Source organism: Nerophis ophidion, linkage group LG05, assembly GCF_033978795.1.
Source record: "Nerophis ophidion isolate RoL-2023_Sa linkage group LG05, RoL_Noph_v1.0, whole genome shotgun sequence".
Classification (NCBI taxonomy): domain Eukaryota; kingdom Metazoa; phylum Chordata; class Actinopteri; order Syngnathiformes; family Syngnathidae; genus Nerophis; species Nerophis ophidion.
This window is the reverse complement of record NC_084615.1, coordinates 7,082,469-7,108,268: the sequence shown is the minus strand read 5'-3', so window position 1 is coordinate 7,108,268 and position 25,800 is coordinate 7,082,469. Positions and strand designations below refer to the sequence as shown.

The 25,800-nt window shown below is 42.8% G+C and overlaps 6 protein-coding genes across 23 annotated transcripts in view; all 6 read left to right on the top strand.

Annotated features, from left to right (window-relative positions):
* LOC133552572 (protocadherin gamma-A11-like) overlaps positions 1-25,800 on the top strand; it is a 255,083-nt gene that overhangs the window by 184,917 nt on the left and 44,366 nt on the right. The gene's annotated exons all lie outside the window — the stretch shown is intronic.
* Positions 1,480-4,485, top strand: LOC133552575 (protocadherin gamma-C5-like). The gene has a single exon (XM_061899844.1). It carries the CDS (start codon positions 1,811-1,813, stop codon positions 4,313-4,315), a length of 2,505 nt encoding a protein of 834 aa, XP_061755828.1. The 5' UTR covers positions 1,480-1,810; the 3' UTR covers positions 4,316-4,485.
* Positions 5,153-8,480, top strand: LOC133552314 (protocadherin gamma-C5-like). Its single transcript, XM_061899537.1, has 2 exons — positions 5,153-8,000; positions 8,245-8,480. Exons 1-2 carry the CDS (start codon positions 5,535-5,537, stop codon positions 8,278-8,280), a joined length of 2,502 nt encoding a protein of 833 aa, XP_061755521.1. The 5' UTR covers positions 5,153-5,534; the 3' UTR covers positions 8,281-8,480.
* LOC133552313 (protocadherin gamma-C5-like) lies at positions 8,770-11,774 on the top strand. The gene has a single exon (XM_061899536.1). It carries the CDS (start codon positions 9,269-9,271, stop codon positions 11,771-11,773), a length of 2,505 nt encoding a protein of 834 aa, XP_061755520.1. The 5' UTR covers positions 8,770-9,268; the 3' UTR covers position 11,774.
* LOC133552558 (protocadherin gamma-C5-like) lies at positions 13,292-16,273 on the top strand. The gene has a single exon (XM_061899804.1). It carries the CDS (start codon positions 13,699-13,701, stop codon positions 16,201-16,203), a length of 2,505 nt encoding a protein of 834 aa, XP_061755788.1. The 5' UTR covers positions 13,292-13,698; the 3' UTR covers positions 16,204-16,273.
* Positions 16,867-20,116, top strand: LOC133552557 (protocadherin gamma-C5-like). The gene has a single exon (XM_061899803.1). The coding sequence runs from the start codon at positions 17,425-17,427 to the stop codon at positions 19,927-19,929; it is 2,505 nt and encodes an 834-aa protein (XP_061755787.1). The 5' UTR covers positions 16,867-17,424; the 3' UTR covers positions 19,930-20,116.

Here is a 25,800-nt window from a genome sequence, read left to right as displayed (position 1 = left end):
TTCTCACATGTGCTGTAGCTATAACAAGTGACAAAAGTATTAGAAACTGCAGATGCAGTTCATTATTATATTATTATACACATAACTGATACCGAACAATTTTTTCTTTGTACTGATTGTTCATTCATAAATGCAACGCCTTGTGGAAATACTGTCAACACACTTTCTGTTGTGTAATGTCGTGGTTGATTTCAGGTCCATTCTCAGGTAGCACTTTCAGCACCAAGTTGGTGGACAGTGACTTTGACCAATTTTCCAGTAGTCACCATTATACAATGTTAATAGATGTCAATGTAGAGTATTATCTATTATATTTACAAACATAATTGACTTGAATTTGCAAAAAAAATATTTATAATAAATAATAAAATATGTAGACTATTCTATAAGATTACAAAGTAGCTATTATCAATTCTATATGTTGTACTATAAACTTACCGGCAAATATGTTAAGTACACCTAGAAAGAGTTGTGTATATAAAGCGTCATTTTTCATTGTTAATCATGTGTACTTATAATAATTATTGAAAGGTATATTGGTTGTTGTTGGCATGTGGATTAAAACTGCACTGTAAAATGTTTCTCACATGTGCTGTAGCTATAACAAGTGACAAAAGTATTAGAAACTGCAGATGCAGTTCATTATTATATTATTATACACATAACTGATACCGAACAATTTTTTCTTTGTACTGATTGTTCATTCATAAATGCAACGCCTTGTGGAAATACTGTCAACACACTTTCTGTTGTGTAATGTCGTGGTTGACTTCAGGTCCATCCTCAGGTAACACTTTCAGCACCATGTTGGGGGACAGTGACTTTGACCTATTGTCCATACTAACCATTATATTGTATCATTTTAAGTGGGTGTCTATGAACATTTTTATATGATAACCTGATTATCAGAACTGACTTATGTTTTGAAAAATACTTACATTGAATTAGAACAAAAGTATTTTGAAATATTTAGGAGCTTTTGGCAATTTTATGTTATGCTACACAGTACTAACTGGCCAAAATGTTGTGTACACTTGAAAAAAAGGGTTCTCTAAAAGAAGTCTCCATTTACTACGTTAGTAGTACTTAATTTTGATAAATAGTACAACATATAATTGTTTTAGTTGGCACTGGATACAACTGCACTGTGTTTCGTATATGCTTCCCTCTTATATTTCTATAACAGGTATCCAAACGATTGGAAACCACTAATGCCGTACAGTTCTACATATATATGTGAACAACTATCACAATAGTACACTTAACTGTTTCTAAACATTGATTTCCTTTGTAGTGATATGAATAATTGGAATATCAAAAACATCTAATGTGGGTAAAACCGCATGTTTTTATTTATTTTAATCATCATAATATCAAAACATAATGTGTAAATGTTTCCTATTTGAATCTGTACTTGCTCTACAATGAGTGCAGATCAGTAATGTGTGTGTGTGTGTGTGTGTGTGTGTGTGTGTGTGTGTGTGTGTGTGTGTGTGTGTGTGTGTGTGTGTGTGTGTGTGTGTAACAGTGCTGCACAGAGTGCCTCTGATTGGCTGAGGGTGAAAGCTGCTGAGCACCAATAGCAGTCAGAGGCGTACAAAGAGATCTTCTCCCTCCCCCCATACTTAGCAACACAACCACAATGCTCAGTGTAGAGAGGAGAGAAGGTACATCAGTCATGTACTGCCAGGATTTCATTTATTTGGACTTATATTTTTGATTATGAACGGATCTTGTTTTCACTCACCATGTCGCATGTTGGGAATATGGATTTTGTCTTCTTGGCCTGTCTTCTTTTGGATTGGAATTGATGCATTTTAGAGGATCGAGGATGACAAAGACAATAGGATACAGAGACTGGAGATGGCAGGCTCTTTTGTGGCATCAGGTCTTTCTCTTGTGGACTACAGTGGATGCACAGACTCGTTACAGCATCCCAGAGGAGCTCAAACAAGGTTCTGTGGTGGGAAATCTGGCCAAAGATCTGTCTTTGGGACTGTCTGAGATATTTGAGCGCAAGCTGCGTGTCGCCTCTGAGGCTGGTAAGCAGTATTTCAGCGTGGATGCGGGGAAGGGCGAGCTGCTGGTCAATGACAGAATAGACAGAGAGGCTTTATGCGGACAAAGCGCCAGCTGTGTGCTCCCTCTGCAGGTCGTGGTGGAAAATCCTCTGAATTTGCATCGAATTGAGGTTGAAATTAAAGACATTAACGACAATTTTCCACGATTTCATACAAAAGAACTATCTTTAAATATTGCTGAATCTGCCGCTGTCGGGACTCGTTTTCTTTTGGAAAGTGCGGAAGATTACGATGTTGGAAGTAATTCGGTAAAGACTTATACGTTGACTAAAAATGACTGCTTCACGTTGAAGATGAAGGAGGTTGAGGATGGTAAATTAGTGCCCGAGTTAGTGTTAGAAAAGCCTCTGGACAGAGAGAAGAAAGCATCTTATCAGCTTCTCTTGACTGCTTTAGACGGAGGGAATCCAGTCATGTCTGGCACTGCACAAATTAATGTTATAGTGCTTGATATCAACGATAATTTCCCAGTGTTTGACAAAAATGTATACAAAACCTCCTTGCAAGAGAATGTGGCCAAAGACACATTCGCACTTAAAATTACAGCGAATGATGCAGACGAAGGACCGAATGGAGAGGTAGAATATTTTTTTGGCACACGCACACCTGATTCTGTCTTATCTGTATTTGAATTAAATTCAGAAACAGGTGAAATATTCTTAAAAGGAGAATTAGATTACGAAAAAGCTGCAATTTACAAGATTGAAGTGATTGCCAAGGACAAAGGACTTCCTGTGATGGAAAGTCACTGTCGGGTGCAGATTGATGTTATTGATGTTAATGACAATGCTCCTGAAATTATCCTCACCTCAGAACCCCAGCCGGTCAGGGAGGATGCACCAAGAGGATCAGTTGTGGCTCTGCTAACATCACGTGATGCAGACTCTGCTAATAATAGCAAAGTAACTTTGCAGCTACAAAAAGGCTTACCTTTTACACTTAAACCATCTTTTTCTAACAATTATGCGCTGGTCACCAGTGGTGCTTTAGACAGAGAGAGCGTGTCTGAGTACAAGATTGAGATAACAGCCACTGATTCAGGATCTCCTCCTCTCTCCAGTAAGAAAACGATATCTGTCAGCATCACTGATGTCAATGACAACCCTCCTGTATTCTCTCAGAGCTCTTATAATGTTTATCTCAAAGAGAACGGAGTTGCAGGTTCTATACTGTACTCGGTGTCTGCATGTGACCTGGATGCTGGCCAAAACGCCAAAGTGTCTTACTCCATGGTGGACTCTAAAGTGCACGAGGTGTCCGTGTCGTCTTACGTTTACATGAACTCAGAGAACGGCAGCATCTACAGCATGCACTCCTTTGACTACGAGAAAGTCAAAGTCTTCCACATCCAGGTTCAGGCCAAGGACCAGGGCTCTCCGTCTCTCAGCAGCAACGCCACCGTCCATGTTTTCATCCTGGACCAGAACGACAACGCCCCTGCTGTTATTTACCCTTCCCCCCACGCCGCCTCCCACCTGCGGGTGCCCCGCACGGCCAAGGCGGGCCAGCTGGTCACCAAGGTGACGGCCGTGGACGCGGACTCGGGCCACAACGCCTGGATCTCGTACAAAGTGTCTGAGGCCACAGACGCCTCTTTGTTCACGGTCAGTGTGTACACAGGGGAGGTGAGGACTAAACGCGCTGTGTCCGAGCACGACGACTCCTCTCAGAGGCTGCTTGTAGAGGTCCAGGACGACGGGGAACCGGTCCAGTCGGCCACCGTCACGCTGTCCATCCTGCTGGAGGACGGTGTGAGCCAGCCCGTGTTGGAGCTGAGACACAAGGTGTCCGAGCCCAGTAAGACAAGCGGCACAATCACGCTCTATTTGATCGTGTCTCTGGCCTCGGTGTCCGTGCTGTCTCTGGTGACTTTGCTGGTCTTAGCGGTGAAATGCTTGAGGAGCAGCGGAAGCGACGCTAGTTGCTGCATGAGACGGACACACTGTGATGAGGACAAGAAGCCCAACAGAAACCTGCACATTCAGCTCAACAGTGATGGACCTATCAAGTACGTGGAGGTTCTGGGAGGAGACGTCATGTCTCAGAGTCCCTCCTTCAGGTCCTGCATGTCTCCAATGTCAGAGTACAGTGACTTCACTTTGGTGAAGCCCAGCAGCACCACTGACTTTAAGGAGGTCATCAGCGTCCTGGACGCCTCTTTACCTGACAGCACCTGGACCTTTGAGAGCCAGCAGGTGAGCAGAAAATACAACAAGTGTTTGGATCAAATTTGACTACAGTTTCTAAACCCAGAAAAAGATAACCAATATTTTTCTCCAAGCATTGATAAAATCCTAAATTATTTTGGTAAATACCTTAAAAAATATAATTTAATTCCATTATAATAAGCATTTTAACTGAGTACAGTCCATGTTATTTCATAAATATAACCCATTGTTAAAACACAATTGACACACTTTGTGTTGGGCTTGATTTCAGGTCCATTCTCAGGTAGCAGTTTCAGCACCACCTTAGTGGACAGCAACTCTGACCAATGGTTCATTAGTAAACAAAAACAATGTTAATGGGTGTCAATGGACATTGTTCAATACAAGACATGTAATGAAATCATTGATTAATATTAAAAAAAAACACTTGCATTAAAGAAAAAAAACATGTAATTTATTATATTTAGTAGCTATTGGTAATATGTGCTAAAGTCACTTGCCAAAATGTTAATACACCTCACAATCAAGGTTGTGTATAACAAGCATGTATTTATTTTATTCTTTTTTACATTGTGCTTCATTATTTTAAATATTACCAAATATATTGTTTGTAGTTTAATGGATTACAGCTGCACTGTAAAATATTTCTCATATGCTTTCTTCTTATGTAGCAATAACACAAAAGAAAAATATTAGGAATTGCTAATGCATTGCAGTTTTGTATGAATTTGAACAAAAAACACAAAAATAGACAAATTATTATTTTTTTCCTTGTAGTGATCAGACTAATGGAAATAGCAAACGCTTATAATGTTATGAGTATGAAACACTATGCTTTTATTCATTGTATTTACTGTATCATCAAAACAATCAATTAATGTGTCCTATTTGAATATGCTGCTTCAAAGAGAGTGCAAATATGCAGTGTGTGTGTGTGTGTGTGTGTGTGTGTGTGTGTGTGTGTGTGTGTGTGTGTGTGTGTGTGTGTGTGTGTGTGTGTGTGTACTGCACAGAGTGCCTCTGATTGGCTGAGGGTGAAAGCTGCTGAGCACCAATAGCAGTCAGAGGCGTACAAAGAGATCTTCTCCCTCCCCCCATACTTAGCAACACAACCACAATGCTCAGTGTAGAGAGGAGAGAAGGTACATCAGTCATGTACTGCCAGGATTTCATTTATTTGGACTTATATTTTTGACTATGAACGGATCTTGTTTTCACTCACCATGTCGCATGTTGGGAATATGGATTTTGTCTTCATGGCCCGTCTTCTTTTGGATTGGAATTGATGCATTTTAGAGGATCGAGGATGACAAAGACAATAGGATACAGAGACTGGAGATGGCAGGCTCTTTTGTGGCATCAGGTCTTTCTCTTGTGGACTACAGTGGATGCACAGACTCGTTACAGCATCCCAGAGGAGCTCAAACAAGGTTCTGTGGTGGGAAATCTGGCCAAAGATCTGTCTTTGGGACTGTCTGAGATATTTGAGCGCAAGCTGCGTGTCGCCTCTGAGGCTGGTAAGCAGTATTTCAGCGTGGATGCGGGGAAGGGCGAGCTGCTGGTCAATGACAGAATAGACAGAGAGGCTTTATGCGGACAAAGTGCCAGCTGTGTGCTCCCTCTGCAGGTCGTGGTGGAAAATCCTTTAAGATCACATCGAATTGAGGTCGAAATTAAAGACATTAACGACAATTCACCACAATTTCATACAAAAGAACTATCTTTAAATATTGCTGAATCTGCTGCTGTCGGGACTCGTTTTCTTTTGGAAAGTGCGGACGATTACGATGTTGGAAGTAATTCTGTAAAGACTTATACGTTGACTAAAAATGACTGCTTCACCTTGAAGATGAAGGAGGTTGAGGATGGTAAATTAGTGCCCGAGTTAGTGTTAGAAAAGCCTCTGGACAGAGAGAAGAAAGCATCTTATCAGCTTCTCTTGACTGCTTTAGACGGAGGGAATCCAGTCATGTCTGGCACTGCACAAATTAATGTTATAGTGCTTGATAACAATGATAATTTCCCTGTTTTTGACAAAAATATATACAAAACCTCCCTGCAAGAGAATGTAGCAAAAGATACATTTGCACTTAAAATTATAGCGAATGATGCAGACGAAGGACCAAATGGAGAGGTTGAATATTTTTTCAGCACACGCACACCTGATTCTGTCTTATCTGTATTTGAATTAAATTCAGAAACAGGTGAAATATTTTTAAAAGGACAATTAGATTACGAAAAAGCTGTTTCTTACAAGATTGAAGTGATTGCCAAGGACAAAGGACTTCCTGTGATGGAAAGTCACTGTCGGGTGCAGATTGATGTTATTGATGTTAATGATAATGCTCCTGAAATTATCCTCACCTCAGAACCTCAGCCGGTCAGGGAGGATGCACCAAGAGGATCAGTTGTGGCTCTGCTAACATCACGTGATGCAGACTCTGCTAATAATAGCAAAGTAACACTGCAGCTCCCAAAAATCTCCCCTTTTACACTGAAACCATCTTTTTCTAACAGTTATGAACTAGTAACCAGTGGTGCTTTAGACAGAGAGAGCGTGTCTGAGTACAAGATTGAGATAACAGCCACTGATTCAGGATCTCCTCCTCTCTCCAGTAAGAAAACGATATCTGTCAGCATCACTGATGTCAATGACAACCCTCCTGTATTCTCTCAGAGCTCTTATAATGTTTATCTCAAAGAGAACGGAGTAGCAGGTTCTATACTGTACTCGGTGTCTGCATGTGACCTGGATGCTGGCCAAAACGCCAAAGTGTCTTACTCCATGGTGGACTCTAAAGTGCACGAGGTGTCCGTGTCGTCTTACGTTTACATGAACTCAGAGAACGGCAGCATCTACAGCATGCACTCCTTTGACTACGAGAAAGTCAAAGTCTTCCACATCCAGGTTCAGGCCAAGGACCAGGGCTCTCCGTCTCTCAGCAGCAACGCCACCGTCCATGTTTTCATCCTGGACCAGAACGACAACGCCCCCGCCGTTATTTACCCTTCACCCCACGCCGCCTCCCACCTGCGGGTGCCCCGCACGGCCAAGGCGGGCCAGCTGGTCACCAAGGTGACGGCCGTGGACGCGGACTCGGGCCACAACGCCTGGATCTCGTACAAAGTGTCTGAGGCCACAGACGCCTCTTTGTTCACGGTCAGTGTGTACACAGGGGAGGTGAGGACTAAACGCGCTGTGTCCGAGCACGACGACTCCTCTCAGAGGCTGCTTGTAGAGGTCCAGGACGACGGGGAACCGGTCCAGTCGGCCACCGTCACGCTGTCCATCCTGCTGGAGGACGGTGTGAGCCAGCCCGTGTTGGAGCTGAGACACAAGGTGTCCGAGCCCAGTAAGACAAGCGGCACAATCACGCTCTATTTGATCGTGTCTCTGGCCTCGGTGTCCGTGCTGTCTCTGGTGACTTTGCTGGTCTTAGCGGTGAAATGCTTGAGGAGCAGCGGAAGCGACGCTAGTTGCTGCATGAGACGGACACACTGTGATGAGGACAAGAAGCCCAACAGAAACCTGCACATTCAGCTCAACAGTGATGGACCTATCAAGTACGTGGAGGTTCTGGGAGGAGACGTCATGTCTCAGAGTCACTCCTTCAGGTCCTGCATGTCTCCAATGTCAGAGTACAGTGACTTCACTTTGGTGAAGCCCAGCAGCACCACTGACTTTAAGGAGGTCATCAGCGTCCTGGACGCCTCTTTACCTGACAGCACCTGGACCTTTGAGAGCCAGCAGGTGAGCAGAAAATACAACAGGTGTTTGGATCAAATTTGACTACAGTTTCTAAACCCAGAAAAAGATAACCAATATTTGGCTCCAAGCATTGATAAAATCTCAAATTATTTTGGTAAATCCCCAAAAATATATAATTTAATTCCATTATAATAAGCATTTTAACTGATTACAGTCCATGTTATTTCATAAATATAACCCATTGTTAAAACACAGTTGACACACTTTGTGTTGGGCTTGATTTCAGGTCCATTCTCAGGTAGCAGTTTCAGCACCACCTTAGTGGACAGCGACTCTGACCAATGGTTCATTAGTAAACAAAAACAATGTTAATGGGTGTCAATGGACATTGTTCAATACAAGACATGTAATGAAATCATTGATTAATATTTAGAAAAAACACTTGCATTAAAGAAAAAAACATGTAATTTATTATATTTAGTAGCTATTGGTAATATGTGCTAAATTCACTTGCCAAAATGTTAATACACTTCACAATCAAGGTTGTGTATAACAAGCATGTATTTATTTATTTATTTTTTTACAGTGTGCTTCATTATTTTAAATATTACCAAATATATTGTTTGTAGTCTTTCATGGATTACAGCTGCACTGTAGAATATTTCTCATGCTTTTTTCTTATGTAGCAATATCACAAAAGAAAAATATTAGGATTTGCTAATGGAGTGCAGTTTTGTATGAATTTGAACAAAAAAACACAAAAATAGACAAAGATGATTTTTTTTTTTCGTTGTAGTGATCTGACTAATGGAAATAGCAAATGCTTATAATGTTATAAGTATGAACAACTATGCTTTTATTCATTGTATTTACCTTATCATCAAAACAATCTATTAATGTGTCCTATTTGAATATGTTGCTTCAAAGAGAGTGCAAATCTGCAGTGTGTGTGTGTGTGTGTGTGTGTGTGTGTGTGTGTGTGTGTGTGTGTGTGTGTGTGTGTGTGTGTGTGTGTGTGTGTGTAACAGTGCTGCACAGAGTGCCTCTGATTGGCTGAGGGTGAAAGCTGCTGAGCACCAATAGCAGTCAGAGGCGTACAAAGAGATCTTCTCCCTCCCCCCATACTTAGCAACACAACCACAATGCTCAGTGTAGAGAGGAGAGAAGGTACATCAGTCATGTACTGCCAGGATTTCATTTATTTAGACTCATATTTTTGATTATGAACGGATCTTGTTTTCAGTCACCATGTCGCATGTTGGAAATATGGATTTTGTCTTCATGGCCTGTCTTCTTTTGGATTGGAATTGATGCATTTTAGAGGATCGAGGATGACAAAGACAATAGGATACAGAGACTGGAGATGGCAGGCTCTTTTGTGGCATCAGGTCTTTCTCTTGTGGACTACAGTGGATGCACAGACTCGTTACAGCATCCCAGAGGAGCTCAAACAAGGTTCTGTGGTGGGAAATCTGGCCAAAGATCTGTCTTTGGGACTGTCTGAGATATTTGAGCGCAAGCTGCGTGTCGCCTCTGAGGCTGGTAAGCAGTATTTCAGCGTGGATGCGGGGAAGGGCGAGCTGCTGGTCAATGACAGAATAGACAGAGAGGCTTTATGCGGACAAAGCGCCAGCTGTGTGCTCCCTCTGCAGGTCGTCATCGAGGACCCCTTGCAGCTTTTCCGTGTGGAGGTAGAAATACAGGACATGAATGATAACGCGCCCCAGTTTCCCTCGAGTGACGTCACGCTGGAGATAGCAGAATCTATGTCAGTCGGGGTCCGTTTTCCAGTAGAAAGCGCCGTTGATCCGGACGTGGGCGCTAATTCGCTCAGGTCGTACACTCTCAGCAAAGACGAGTGTTTTAATATTAGACTTAAAGAGGTTGCAGGAGGCAGAAAGGTGCCCGAGCTTGTTTTAGTCAAACCTTTAGACAGAGAGAAAAAGTCTGTTCATCAGCTTTTGCTCACAGCTCTAGATGGAGGCAGCCCCTTGAAATCAGGCACATCCCAAATTACTGTCAAAATTCTTGACAATAATGACAATGGTCCAGTCTTTGAGAAAGCATTACAGAAAGTGTCGGTCGCTGAAAACCTAGAAAAAGGGGCAACCATCGCACAAACAAAAGCAACAGACATGGATGTTGGCCCAAATGGAGAAATAGAATATTTTTTTGGTGCTCATACACCTGAAAATGTCCTTTCTATATTTTCTATTGATAATACGACCGGCACTTTACTTTTAAAAGGAATTTTAGATTTTGAGTCCACTTCAAATTACGAAATAGACCTAACTGCTAAAGACAAAGGCAATCCGAGAATAGAGGGTCATTGCACTGTGCATGTCGAGGTTTTAGATGTGAATGACAACGCTCCAGAGATCATTTTCACTTCTAATTCAAAACCTGTGCGTGAGGACTCTCCTACTGGCACTGTGGTGGCATTACTCAGTGCTAGAGATGATGACACGGGGGATAATGGTAAAGTTACATTACATCTACCCCCACAATATCCTTTTGCCCTCAAACCATCTTTTTCTAACAATTATGCGCTGGTCACCAGTGGTGCTTTAGACAGAGAGAGCGTGTCTGAGTACAAGATTGAGATAACAGCCACTGATTCAGGATCTCTTCCTCTCTCCAGTAAGAAAACGATATCTGTCAGCATCACTGATGTCAATGACAACCCTCCTGTATTCTCTCAGAGCTCTTATAATGTTTATCTCAAAGAGAACGGAGTAGCAGGTTCTATACTGTACTCGGTGTCTGCATGTGACCTGGATGCTGGCCAAAACGCCAAAGTGTCTTACTCCATGGTGGACTCTAAAGTGCACGAGGTGTCCGTGTCGTCTTACGTTTACATGAACTCAGAGAACGGCAGCATCTACAGCATGCACTCCTTTGACTACGAGAAAGTCAAAGTCTTCCACATCCAGGTTCAGGCCAAGGACCAGGGCTCTCCGTCCCTCAGCAGCAACGCCACCGTCCATGTTTTCATCCTGGACCAGAACGACAATGCCCCCGCCGTTATTTACCCTTCCCCCCACGCCGCCTCCCACCTGCGGGTGCCCCGCACGGCCAAGGCGGGCCAGCTGGTCACCAAGGTGACGGCCGTGGACGCGGACTCGGGCCACAACGCCTGGATCTCGTACAAAGTGTCTGAGGCCACAGACGCCTCTTTGTTCACGGTCAGTGTGTACACAGGGGAGGTGAGGACTAAACGCGCTGTGTCCGAGCACGACGACTCCTCTCAGAGGCTGCTTGTAGAGGTCCAGGACGACGGGGAACCGGTCCAGTCGGCCACCGTCACGCTGTCCATCCTGCTGGAGGACGGTGTGAGCCAGCCCGTGTTGGAGCTGAGACACAAGGTGTCCGAGCCCAGTAAGACAAGCGGCACAATCACGCTCTATTTGATCGTGTCTCTGGCCTCGGTGTCCGTGCTGTCTCTGGTGACTTTGCTGGTCTTAGCGGTGAAATGCTTGAGGAGCAGCGGAAGCGACGCTAGTTGCTGCATGAGACGGACACACTGTGATGAGGACAAGAAGCCCAACAGAAACCTGCACATTCAGCTCAACAGTGATGGACCTATCAAGTACGTGGAGGTTCTGGGAGGAGACGTCATGTCTCAGAGTCACTCCTTCAGGTCCTGCATGTCTCCAATGTCAGAGTACAGTGACTTCACTTTGGTGAAGCCCAGCAGCACCACTGACTTTAAGGAGGTCATCAGCGTCCTGGACGCCTCTTTACCTGACAGCACCTGGACCTTTGAGAGCCAGCAGGTGAGCAGAAAATACAACAAGTGTTTGGATCAAATTTGACTACGGTTTCTAAACCCAGAAAACAGACAACCAAAGTCTTTCTCCAAGCATTAATGAAAACCTTATATATATATTTTCAAATTGGAACTCTCACAATACAGTTAATTTCCATGTTAATTTTTTTTTTTTTTAAATTTGAGTACACTCCATGTTCATTCACTATTGCACTCCATTTTTATAACGCGGTTGACACAATTTATGTTGTTTCATGCGGTGGTTGATGTTAGGTTCATTTTCAAGTAGTAGTTTAAGCTATGGGTTTATTGATGGCAACTATGACCATTGTTCCAGTAGTAACCATTATTTATTTTCAATGGGTATCATTGGACATTTTTCCTTTAATACATTTACTAAAAAAGCTGAGAACCCTAAGTAACAGTAAGAATTTGTAACTGAGAAGTTATATTTCGGAATTCTTTGAATTTGTACGTAAAGAGACATAGGTCCCGACTAAGTTGCATGTTTTGATGGTGGATTGGATTCGGAAGTGTTAAAAACTGTAAAAGTAGAAGCCGAAAGAGAAAATTGTGGGAAAAGGACTTTGGAAAATTGGTAATTCTGGGAAATCCTGGAAATGTTTTAACTTGGAAAATGTTAGTTTGAATTATCGGGAGGAGTAGAGTGTGTGGATGGTGGAACGGTTTCAATCAGGTAAGAATTGCGGGAAATGGGCCAGTTTGAAAATTGGCCCGTTTATTTTCAATGGGGAAAATGTCACGGAAAACCTGGAAATCCTGGTAATCTGGGATGTTTGGGAAAAGGAAAACTAATATGCTATCGATTCCTGGCAAGCCAAGCATGTTCATGCTCGAATGCTTCAGATCAAATGAAAACTGGAGAATCTGATAGACGGCAGAGTTTGTTGGAAGGAGAAGAAGAATAAATAGAAGATATTTTTTTTGTAGAATCTTATGTGTGACTACATCGGCATTCAAACAATTAATTACATTTGTATTTTTTGTATTTAGCGTATTAGATTCTGCAATTGCTGTTTGGATCCCACTGTATGCAATATTTGAAGAGCGTGGAAAAAAGCATTTCACTGTGGTGTAGTCTGTATTTGTCGAATAAACTTGAACCCCCCCTTAAATATTTACAGTTTTCTATAATATGTAGTATTTATCAATTAAATATGGTATGCTATAACTTTGCTGGCGACAATATTTGGTACACCAAAGAAGGGTTGAGTAAAACAAGACGTTATTTACATTTTTGATCATATGTATGTAAAAATTATTATTTAAAAGATTGGTTGTAATTGGCAGTGAATTACAACTCAACTTTAAAATGTTTCTCAAACACTTTCCTCTCGTGTATTGTAGCTTCAAAAGGGTATTCAAATATTAAGATGTGCAGGTCTACATGATTGTAAACAACAACCACAATGATACACATAACTGAACCTGGACAACATTGTCTTTGCACTGATGTGAATTATTGGAATAGAAAGTGTACCGAATATTGTGGGTATAAGTCACAATAATTTTATTAATTGTAATCATCATAGTAACCTAAATTAAATATGTTAATTTTTTCTATTTGAATCTGTATACTTGCTCTGCAGTCACTGCAGATAAGCAGTGTGTGTGTGTGTGTGTGTGTGTGTGTGTGTGTGTGTGTGTGTGTGTGTGTGTGTGTAACAGTGCTGCACAGAGTGCCTCTGATTGGCTGAGGGTGAAAGCTGCTGAGCACCAATAGCAGTCAGAGGCGTACAAAGAGATCTTCTCCCTCCCCCCATACTTAGCAACACAACCACAATGCTCAGTGTAGAGAGGAGAGAAGGTACATCAGTCATGTACTGCCAGGATTTCATTTATTTGCACTTATATTTTTGATTATGAACGGATCTTGTTTTCACTCACCATGTCGCTTGTTGGGAATATGGATTTTGTCTTCATGGCCTGTCTTCTTTTGGATTGGAATTGATGCATTTTAGAGGATCGAGGATGACAAAGACAATAGGATACAGAGACTGGAGATGGCAGGCTCTTTTGTGGCATCAGGTCTTTCTCTTGTGGACTACAGTGGATGCACAGACTCGTTACAGCATCCCAGAGGAGCTCAAACAAGGTTCTGTGGTGGGAAATCTGGCCAAAGATCTGTCTTTGGGACTGTCTGAGATATTTGAGCGCAAGCTGCGTGTCGCCTCTGAGGCTGGTAAGCAGTATTTCAGCGTGGATGCGGGGAAGGGCGAGCTGCTGGTCAATGACAGAATAGACAGAGAGGCTTTATGCGGACAAAGTGCCAGCTGTGTGCTCCCTCTGCAGGTCGTGGTGGAAAATCCATTGAGATCACATCGAATTGAGGTAGAAATCAAAGACATTAACGACAATTCACCTCGTTTTTTGACAACCGAAATTAATCTTAGAATACCAGAATTGGTTGCGGTCGGTACACGTTTCCCTTTGGAGAGTGCAGAGGATCCTGATGTTGGGGGAAATTCCTTAAGGAGTTACACAATATTAAAAAATGATTATTTTTCTTTGAAATTTAAAACCGAAAAAAATGGTCTTACGGCACCAGAGTTGGTGTTAGAAAAATCTTTGGACAGAGAAAATATGTCAGTTCATCAGCTGCTATTAACAGCACTGGATGGAGGAAACCCTGTTAAATCTGGAACATGTAAAATTATAATTAATGTACTTGATATTAACGACAATGTTCCTATTTTTGATGAAAAAGAGTACAAAGTATCTTTGAAGGAAAATAGCACGAAAGGAACATTTGTATCGAAAGTTAAAGCTACAGATAACGATCATGGCGTCAACAGTGAAATTAAATATTCCTTCGGGTCTCGCACTGCGGAGGCTGTTTTATCAACATTTGAAATTGACGAACAAACAGGCCAAATAGTTTTAAAAGGTAAATTAGATTATGAAACATTCCCATCGTATCTGATTGACATTACTGCCAAAGACAAAGGTGTACCTGAAATGGAGGGTCACTGTCGCCTGCAGCTTAATATTGAAGACATCAATGATAATGCTCCTGAAATTATTCTGACTTCTAAACCCAGTCCTGTAAGAGAAGATGCTCCATCTGGCACAGTGGTGGCTTTGATTAGTGTTAAAGACATTGACTCTGGTGATAACGGAAAGGTGACACTGCAGCTTCCCAAAAGCTCACCGTTTGCCCTGAAACCATCTTTTTCCAAAAATTTTGAGCTAGTAACCAGTGGTGCTTTAGACAGAGAGAGCGTGTCTGAGTACAAGATTGAGATAACAGCCACTGATTCAGGATCTCCTCCTCTCTCCAGTAAGAAAACGATATCTGTCAGCATCACTGATGTCAATGACAACCCTCCTGTATTCTCTCAGAGCTCTTATAATGTTTATCTCAAAGAGAACGGAGTAGCAGGTTCTATACTGTACTCGGTGTCTGCATGTGACCTGGATGCTGGCCAAAACGCCAAAGTGTCTTACTCCATGGTGGACTCTAAAGTGCACGAGGTGTCCGTGTCGTCTTACGTTTACATGAACTCAGAGAACGGCAGCATCTACAGCATGCACTCCTTTGACTACGAGAAAGTCAAAGTCTTCCACATCCAGGTTCAGGCCAAGGACCAGGGCTCTCCGTCTCTCAGCAGCAACGCCACCGTCCATGTTTTCATCCTGGACCAGAACGACAACGCCCCCGCCGTTATTTACCCTTCCCCCCACGCCGCCTCCCACCTGCGGATGCCCCGCACGGCCAAGGCGGGCCAGCTGGTCACCAAGGTGACGGCCGTGGACGCGGACTCGGGCCACAACGCCTGGATCTCGTACAAAGTGTCTGAGGCCACAGACGCCTCTTTGTTCACGGTCAGTGTGTACACAGGGGAGGTGAGGACTAAACGCGCTGTGTCCGAGCACGACGACTCCTCTCAGAGGCTGCTTGTAGAGGTCCAGGACGACGGGGAACCGGTCCAGTCGGCCACCGTCACGCTGTCCATCCTCCTGGAGGACGGTGTGAGCCAGCCCGTGTTGGAGCTGAGACACAAGGTGTCCGAGCCCAGTAAGACAAGCGGCACAATCACGCTCTATTTGATCGTGTCTCTGGCCTCGGTGTCCGTGCTGTCTCTGGTGACTTTGCTGGTCTTAGCGGTGAAATGCTTGAGGAGCAGCGGAAGCGACGCTAGTTGCTGCATGAGACGGACACACTGTGATGAGGACAAGAAGCCCAACAGAAACCTGCACATTCAGCTCAACAGTGATGGACCTATCAAGTACGTGGAGGTTTTGGGAGGAGACGTCATGTCTCAGAGTCACTCCTTCAGGTCCTGCATGTCTCCAATGTCAGAGTACAGTGACTTCACTTTGGTGAAGCCCAGCAGCACCACTGACTTTAAGGAGGTCATCAGCGTCCTGGACGCCTCTTTACCTGACAGCACCTGGACCTTTGAGAGCCAGCAGGTGAGCAGAAAATACAACAAGTGTTTGGATCAAATTTGACTACAGTTTCTAAACCCAGAAAAAGATAACCAATATTTGGCTCCAAGCATTGATAAAATCCCAAATTATTTTGGTAAATCCCAAAAAATATATAATTTAATTTCATTATAATAAGCATTTTAACCGATTACAGTCCATGTTATTTCATAAATATAACCCATTGTTAAAACACAGTTGACACACTTTGTGTTGGGCTTGATTTCAGGTCCATTCTCAGGTAGCAGTTTCAGCACCACCTTAGTGGACAGCGACTCTGACCAATGGTTCATTAGTAAACAAAAACAATGTTAATGGGTGTCAATGGACATTGTTCAATACAAGACATGTAATGAAAAACAATAGAATAATATTTAGAAAACACACTTGCATTAAAGAAAAAAACATGTAATTTATTATATTTAGTAGCTATTGGTAATATGTGCTAAAGTCACTTGCCAAAATGTTAAATATGTGCTAAAGTCACTTGCCAAAATGTTAACAACACCTCACAATTAAGGTTGTGTATAACAAGCATGTATTTAATTTTTTTTTTACATTGTGCTTCATTATTTTAAATATTACCAAATATATTGTTTGTAGTCTTTAATGGATTACAGCTGCACTGCGAAATATTTCTCATGCTTTTTTCTAATGTAGCAATATCCCAAAAGAAAAATATTAGGATTTGCTAATGCAGTGCAGTTTTGTATGAATTTGAACAAAAAACACAAAAATAGACAAAAATATATATTTTTTCCTTGTAGTGATCTGACTAATGGAAATAGCAAATGCTTATAATGTTATAAGTATGAATAACTATGCTTTTATTCATTGTATTTACCGTATCACCAAAACAATCTATTAATGTGTCCTATTTGAATATGTTGCTTCAAAGAGAGTGCAAATCTGCAGTGTGTGTGTGTGTGTGTGTGTGTGTGTGTGTGTGTGTGTGTGTAACAGTGCTGCACAGAGTGCCTCTGATTGGCTGAGGGTGAAAGCTGCTGAGCACCAATAGCAGTCAGAGGCGTACAAAGAGATCTTCTCCCTCCCCCCATACTTAGCAACACAACCACAATGCTCAGTGTAGAGAGGAGAGAAGGTACATCAGTCATGTACTGCCAGGATTTCATTTATTTGGACTTATATTTTTGATTATGAACGGATCTTGTTTTCACTCACCATGTCGCATGTTGGGAATATGGATTTTGTCTTCATGGTCTGTCTTCTTTTGGATTGGAATTGATGCATTTTAGAGGATCGAGGATGACAAAGACAATAGGATACAGAGACTGGAGATGGCAGGCTCTTTTGTGGCATCAGGTCTTTCTCTTGTGGACTACAGTGGATGCACAGACTCGTTACAGCATCCCAGAGGAGCTCAAACAAGGTTCTGTGGTGGGAAATCTGGCCAAAGATCTGTCTTTGGGACTGTCTGAGATATTTGAGCGCAAGCTGCGTGTCGCCTCTGAGGCTGGTAAGCAGTATTTCAGCGTGGATGCGGGGAAGGGTGAGCTGCTGGTCAATGACAGAATAGACAGAGAGGCTTTATGCGGACAAAGTGCCAGCTGTGTGCTCCCTCTGCAGGTCGTGGTGGAAAATCCTTTAAGATCATATCGAATTGAAGTCGAAATTAAAGACATTAACGACAATTCACCTCATTTTCCAATGAAGGAAATTAATCTTAAAATACCAGAATCTGTTGCGCTTGGTAAACGTTTTCCTTTGGAGAGTGCAGAGGATCCTGATGTTGGAGGCAATTCTTTGAAAACATATCTTTTAGGTAAAAATGATTACTTTTCTTTAAAATTTAAAAATGAAAAGAGTGGTCTAATGTCTCCAGAATTGGTGCTGGAAAAGCCATTGGACAGAGAAAATATGTCAATTCATCAGCTGCTAATAACAGCAGTGGATGGAGGAAACCCTGTTAAATCTGGAACATGTAAAATTATCATCGATATACTCGATACGAACGACAATTTTCCTATATTTGATGAAAATGAGTACAAGGTGTCTTTGAAAGAAAACAGCACGAAAGGAACCTTTGTGAACAGAGTAACAGCTACAGATGCAGATAAAGGCATTAATTCTGAGATTAAATACACTTTTGGTTCTCGCACCCCAGAGGGTGTTTTGTCAATGTTTGAAATCAATGAAGTAACAGGACAAATAGTTTTAAAAGGTGAATTAGATTATGAAACATTCCCATCGTATCTGATTGACATTACTGCCAAAGACAAAGGTGTACCTGAAATGGAGGGTCACTGTCGCCTGCAGCTTAATATTGAAGACATCAATGATAATGCTCCTGAAATTATTCTGACTTCTAAACCCAGTCCTGTAAGAGAAGATGCTCCATCTGGCACAGTGGTAGCTTTGATTAGTGTTAAAGACATTGACTCTGGTGATAACGGAAAGGTGACACTGCAGCTTCCCAAAAGCTCACCGTTTGCCCTGAAACCATCTTTTTCCAAAAATTTTGAGCTAGTAACCAGTGGTGCTTTAGACAGAGAGAGCGTGTCTGAGTACAAGATTGAGATAACAGCCACTGATTCAGGATCTCCTCCTCTCTCCAGTAAGAAAACGATATCTGTCAGCATCACTGATGTCAATGACAACCCTCCTGTATTCTCTCAGAGCTCTTATAATGTTTATCTCAAAGAGAACGGAGTAGCAGGTTCTATACTGTACTCGGTGTCTGCATGTGACCTGGATGCTGGCCAAAACGCCAAAGTGTCTTACTCCATGGTGGACTCTAAAGTGCACGAGGTGTCCGTGTCGTCTTACGTTTACATGAACTCAGAGAACGGCAGCATCTACAGCATGCACTCCTTTGACTACGAGAAAGTCAAAGTCTTCCACATCCAGGTTCAGGCCAAGGACCAGGGCTCTCCGTCTCTCAGCAGCAACGCCACCGTCCATGTTTTCATCCTGGACCAGAACGACAACGCCCCCGCCGTTATCTACCCTTCCCCCCACGCCGCCTCCCACCTGCGGGTGCCCCGCACGGCCAAGGCGGGCCAGCTGGTCACCAAGGTGACGGCCGTGGACGCGGACTCGGGCCACAACGCCTGGATCTCGTACAAAGTGTCTGAGGCCACAGACGCCTCTTTGTTCACGGTCAGTGTGTACACAGGGGAGGTGAGGACTAAACGCGCTGTGTCCGAGCACGACGACTCCTCTCAGAGGCTGCTTGTAGAGGTCCAGGACGACGGGGAACCGGTCCAGTCGGCCACCGTCACGCTGTCCATCCTGCTGGAGGACGGTGTGAGCCAGCCCGTGTTGGAGCTGAGACACAAGGTGTCCGAGCCCAGTAAGACAAGCGGCACAATCACGCTCTATTTGATCGTGTCTCTGGCCTCGGTGTCCGTGCTGTCTCTGGTGACTTTGCTGGTCTTAGCGGTGAAATGCTTGAGGAGCAGCGGAAGCGACGCTAGTTGCTGCATGAGACGGACACACTGTGATGAGGACAAGAAGCCCAACAGAAACCTGCACATTCAGCTCAACAGTGATGGACCTATCAAGTACGTGGAGGTTCTGGGAGGAGACGTCATGTCTCAGAGTCACTCCTTCAGGTCCTGCATGTCTCCAATGTCAGAGTACAGTGACTTCACTTTGGTGAAGCCCAGCAGCACCACTGACTTTAAGGAGGTCATCAGCGTCCTGGACGCCTCTTTACCTGACAGCACCTGGACCTTTGAGAGCCAGCAGGTGAGCAGAAAATACAATAAGTGTTTGGATCAAATTTGACTACGGTTTCTAAACCCAGAAAAAAGATAACCAAACTCTTTCTCCAAGCATTAAGAGACAAATTCTTAGCTTCCCTTTAGTTGGAGCTTTCAAAATATCATTTAGTTACCTATTAATATGCATTTTTATTATAGTACAGTCCATGTTCATTCATAAATGTAACACACTGTGTAAATACAATCAACACACTTCATGTTGTGGTTGATTTCAGGTCCATTTTCAGGTAGCACTTTCAGCACCAAGTTGGTGGACAGTGACTTTGACCAATTTTCCAGTAGTCACTATTATACAATGTTAATAGATGTCAATGTAGAGTATTATCTATTATATTTACAAACATAATTGACTTGAATTTGCAAAAAAAATATTTATAATAAATAATAAAATATGTAGACTATTCTATAAGATTACAAAGTAGCTATTATCAATTCTATATGTTGTACTATAAACTTACCGGCAAATATGTTAAGTACACATAGAAAGAGTTGTGTATATAAAGCGTAATTTTTCATTGTTAATCATGTGTACTTATAATAATTATTGAAAAGAATATTGGTTGTTGTTGGCATGTGGATTAAAACTGCACTGTAAAATGTTTCTCACATGTGCTGTAGCTATAACAGGTGACAAAAGTATTAGGGACTGCAGATGGAGTTCATTATTATATTATTATACACATAACTGATACCGAACATTTTTTTCTTTGTAGTGATTGTTCATTCATAAATGCAACGCCTTGTGGAAATACTGACAACAGACTTTCTGTTGTGTAATGTCGTGGTTGACTTCAGGTCCATCCTCAGGTAGCACTTTCAGCACCATGTTGGTGGACAGTGACTTTGACCTATTGTCCATACTAACCATTATATTGTATAATTTTAAGTGGGTTGCAATGGACATTTGTATATAATAAATTGACTATCAGAACTGACTTATGTTTAGAAAAATACTTATATTAAATTAAAAACATGTATGATTAAATATTTAGGAGCTTTTGGCAATTTTATGTTATGCTACACAGTACTAACTGGCCAAAATGTTGTGTACACTTGACAAAAAGGGTTCTGCAAAAGAAGTCTCCATTTACTACGTTAGTAGTACTTAATTTTGATAAATAGTACAACATATAATTGTTTTAGTTGGCAGTGGATACAACTGCACTGTGTGTTTCGTATATGCTTCCCTCTTATATTTCTATAACAGGTATCCAAACGATTGGAAACCACTAATGCCGTACAGTTCTACATATATATGTGAACAACTATCACAATATTACACATTACTGTTTCTAAACATTGTTTTCCTTTATAGTGATATGAATAATTGGAATATCAAAAACATCTAATGTGGGTAAAACAGCATGTTTTTATTTATTTTAATCATCATAATATCAAAACATAATGTGTAAATGTTTCCTATTTGAATCTGTACTTGCTCTACAATGAGTGCAGATCAGTTGTGTGTGTGTGTGTGTGTGTGTGTGTGTGTGTGTGTGTGTGTGTGTGTGTGTGTGTGTGTGTGTGTGTGTGTGTGTGTGTGTGTGTGTGTGTGTGTGTGTAACAGTGCTGCACAGAGTGCCTCTGATTGGCTGAGGGTGAAAGCTGCTGAGCACCAATAGCAGTCAGAGGCGTACAAAGAGATCTTCTCCCTCCCCCCATACTTAGCAACACAACCACAATGCTCAGTGTAGAGAGGAGAGAAGGTACATCAGTCATGTACTGCCAGGATTTCATTTATTTGGACTTATATTTTTGATTATGAACGGATCTTGTTTTCACTCACCATGTCGCTTGTTGGAAATATGGATTTTGTCTTCTTGGTCTGTGTTCTTTTGGATTGGAATTGATGCATTTTAGAGGATCGAGGATGACAAAGACAATAGGATACAGAGACTGGAGATGGCAGGCTCTTTTGTGGCATCAGGTCTTTCTCTTGTGGACTACAGTGGATGCACAGACTCGTTACATCATCCCAGAGGAGCTCAAACAAGGTTCTGTGGTGGGAAATCTGGCCAAAGATCTGTCTTTGGGACTGTCTGAGATATTTGAGCGCAAGCTGCGTGTCGCCTCTGAGGCTGGTAAGCAGTATTTCAGCGTGGATGCGGGGAAGGGCGAGCTGCTGGTCAATGACAGAATAGACAGAGAGGCTTTATGCGGACAAAGCGCCAGCTGTGTGCTCCCTCTGCAGGTCGTCATCGAGGACCCCTTGCAGTTGCATCGAATTGAAGTTGAAATACGAGATATTAATGATAATTCTCCAAGTTTTATTTCTAATGACTTATCTTTAAATTTAGCGGAATTAGCAGCTGTAGGCACACGATTTCCTTTAGAGAGTGCAGCTGACCCTGATGTTGGGAGCAATTCTATCAAATCTTATACTCTCAGTAAAAATGACTGCTGTTCACTTCGAATAAAAGAAATAGAGGGCGGAAAAACTGTCCCTGAGCTTGTTTTAGACAAGCCTCTTGACAGAGAGAAGAAGGCAGTTCACAAAATATTATTAACTGCGTTAGACGGGGGCAGTCCAGCGAGAACTGGGACATCACAAATTACCATAAATGTTCTTGACATTAATGATAATTTTCCTGTTTTTGAGAAAAACCTTTACAAAGTAACAGTGGGTGAAAAAAGCCCAAAAGGGACTGTTATTATGAGACCTAAAGCAACAGATGCAGATGAAGGTTTGAATGGTGAAATAGAATATTCATTCGGCTCCAGGACATCAGACTCTGTCTTGTCAGTATTTAATATGGATGCCATTAGTGGTGAGATCTGTTTAAAAGGCGAGTTAGACTATGAGACAGTCAAGTCCTATGACATTGATATCACTGCTAAAGATAAAGGCAGCCCTGAGATGGAGGGACACTGTCGTGTCCAAGTTGAGGTGATGGACTTTAACGATAATCCTCCAGAAATTGTCCTCACTTCTCAGCCTAAACCTGTACGTGAGGACGCCCCGAGTGGGACCGTGGTGGCCCTGATTAGTGCTCGTGATCTTGACTCTGGTAATAACGGTAATGTGACGTTACGCATGAAAAAGGGGTTTCCGTTTGACCTGAAAAGCTCTTTTTCTAACAATTATGCGCTGGTCACCAGTGGTGCTTTAGACAGAGAGAGCGTGTCTGAGTACAAGATTGAGATAACAGCCACTGATTCAGGATCTCCTCCTCTCTCCAGTAAGAAAACGATATCTGTCAGCATCACTGATGTCAATGACAACCCTCCTGTATTCTCTCAGAGCTCTTATAATGTTTATCTCAAAGAGAACGGAGTAGCAGGTTCTATACTGTACTCGGTGTCTGCATGTGACCTGGATGCTGGCCAAAACGCCAAAGTGTCTTACTCCATGGTGGACTCTAAAGTGCACGAGGTGTCCGTGTCGTCTTACGTTTACATGAACTCAGAGAACGGCAGCATCTACAGCATGCACTCCTTTGACTACGAGAAAGTCAAAGTCTTCCACATCCAGGTTCAGGCCAAGGACCAGGGCTCTCCGTCCCTCAGCAGCAACGCCACCGTCCATGTTTTCATCCTGGACCAGAACGACAACGCCCCCGCCGTTATCTACCCTTCCCCCCACGCCGCCTCCCACCTGCGGGTGCCCCGCACGGCCAAGGCGGGCCAGCTGGTCACCAAGGTGACGGCCGTGGACGCGGACTCGGGCCACAACGCCTGGATCTCGTACAAAGTGTCTGAGGCCACAGACGCCTCTTTGTTCACGGTCAGTGTGTACACAGGGGAGGTGAGGACTAAACGCGCTGTGTCCGAGCACGACGACTCCTCTCAGAGGCTGCTTGTAGAGGTCCAGGACGACGGGGAACCGGTCCAGTCGGCCACCGTCACGCTGTCCATCCTGCTGGAGGACGGTGTGAGCCAGCCCGTGTTGGAGCTGAGACACAAGGTGTCCGAGCCCAGTAAGACAAGCGGCACAATCACGCTCTATTTGATCGTGTCTCTGGCCTCGGTGTCCGTGCTGTCTCTGGTGACTTTGCTGGTCTTAGCGGTGAAATGCTTGAGGAGCAGCGGAAGCGACGCTAGTTGCTGCATGAGACGGACACACTGTGATGAGGACAAGAAGCCCAACAGAAACCTGCACATTCAGCTCAACAGTGATGGACCTATCAAGTACGTGGAGGTTCTGGGAGGAGACGTCATGTCTCAGAGTCACTCCTTCAGGTCCTGCATGTCTCCAATGTCAGAGTACAGTGACTTCACTTTGGTGAAGCCCAGCAGCACCACTGACTTTAAGGAGGTCATCAGCGTCCTGGACGCCTCTTTACCTGACAGCACCTGGACCTTTGAGAGCCAGCAGGTGAGCAGAGAACCATCACCTCATGTGACACACAGATACAGTCTTCATGATATCACGACTGCAATTCAGTTCAATCCAATAGGTTTGTCGTCAAGTATTTATAGTCAAGTTTATATGCAAGGGTAAATAGTCCAAGGGGGAAATAAAAATGTTGGATATCTCCTTCCGCAAATTGTTTCGCCGCTTTTTCAATTAATGCAAGTGTTTGGTAGAGAAAAGGTTTGGCGACAGATAAAGCATCACTAGTACAATTGTTTTTGAAATATTACCCTGAGTCTGTCACCATGAGGGCGTTCGAAATGATGCTAAATAGACAATTATCTCTACGGGCTTTTGATGGACATGTCCATGAGGCAAATTTAACGTGGCCTCAAGTCACAACTGACTAAAAGTTTAGTAGAAACAAAGCATTAGTGTATTCGTGAGGTAACTCATGCCTCAAAGTAGAACAAGCAGAGCACGACCATGTTGATGATCAGCTACTGAAGGGACACTTGTCCATAGTCATTTAAGACCCCTAGTGTTTGGGGCCCTAAACAATCACATACTTCATTTATGCCAGGGGCCGACCCCGCCTAGCCACTTCAGTTTTATTTTACATTCCCAGTGGCTCTTGTGGCGCGGTACGTAAGTGTTTATCTTGGTGTTGAATCCTGGTCGAGGTTCTATTGTGGTTTTAGTACATTTTTGTTTTGACCATGAGAACATTTTTTATCTTGTAATGTTTTGATTGTCATTGCACTTAAAAAGTACAAATAAATTACATTTGCAGTACAAACCCGTTAGATCAGACATCCAACATACGGGGTGTAGCGGATCAGTCGAAGTTAAGGTCTGGAACTGTGGTCAAATAGTCCTTTATTTTACATCCTTCACCGTTGTGCTTTTGGTAGAGTGGCCGTGCCAGCAACCTGCGTTCCTGGTTCGAACCCCAGCTTCTACCAACTTAGTCACGTCCGTTGTGTCCTTGAGAAAGACACTTGATTGATTGATTGATACTTTTATTAGTAGATTGCACAGTACAGTACATATTCCGTACAATTGACCACTAAATGGTAACACCTGAATAAGTTTTTCAATTTGTTTAAGTCGGGGTCCACCTTCATCAATTCATGGTACAAATATATACTATCAGCATAATACAGTCATCACACAAGTTAATCATCATATTGAATTATTTACATTATTTACAATCCGGGGGGTGGGATAAGGAGTTTTGGTTGATATCAGTACTTCAGTCAACAATTGCATCATCAGAGAAATGGACATTGAAACAGTGTAGGTCTTATTTAGTAGGATATGTACCGCCAGCAGAGAACATAGTGAGTTCACATAGTATAAGAACAAGTATATACATTAGAAGTACATTTGATTATTTACATTAGGTTATTTATAATCCGGGAAGATGGGATGTGAATGGAGGAGGATTAAAGGGTTGAAGTTGCCTGGAGGTGTTGTTTTAGAGCGCTTTTGAAGGAGGCTAGAGATGCACTTACTTTTACACCTGTTGGGAGTGCATTCCACATTGATGTGGCATAGAAGGAGAATGAGTTAAGACCT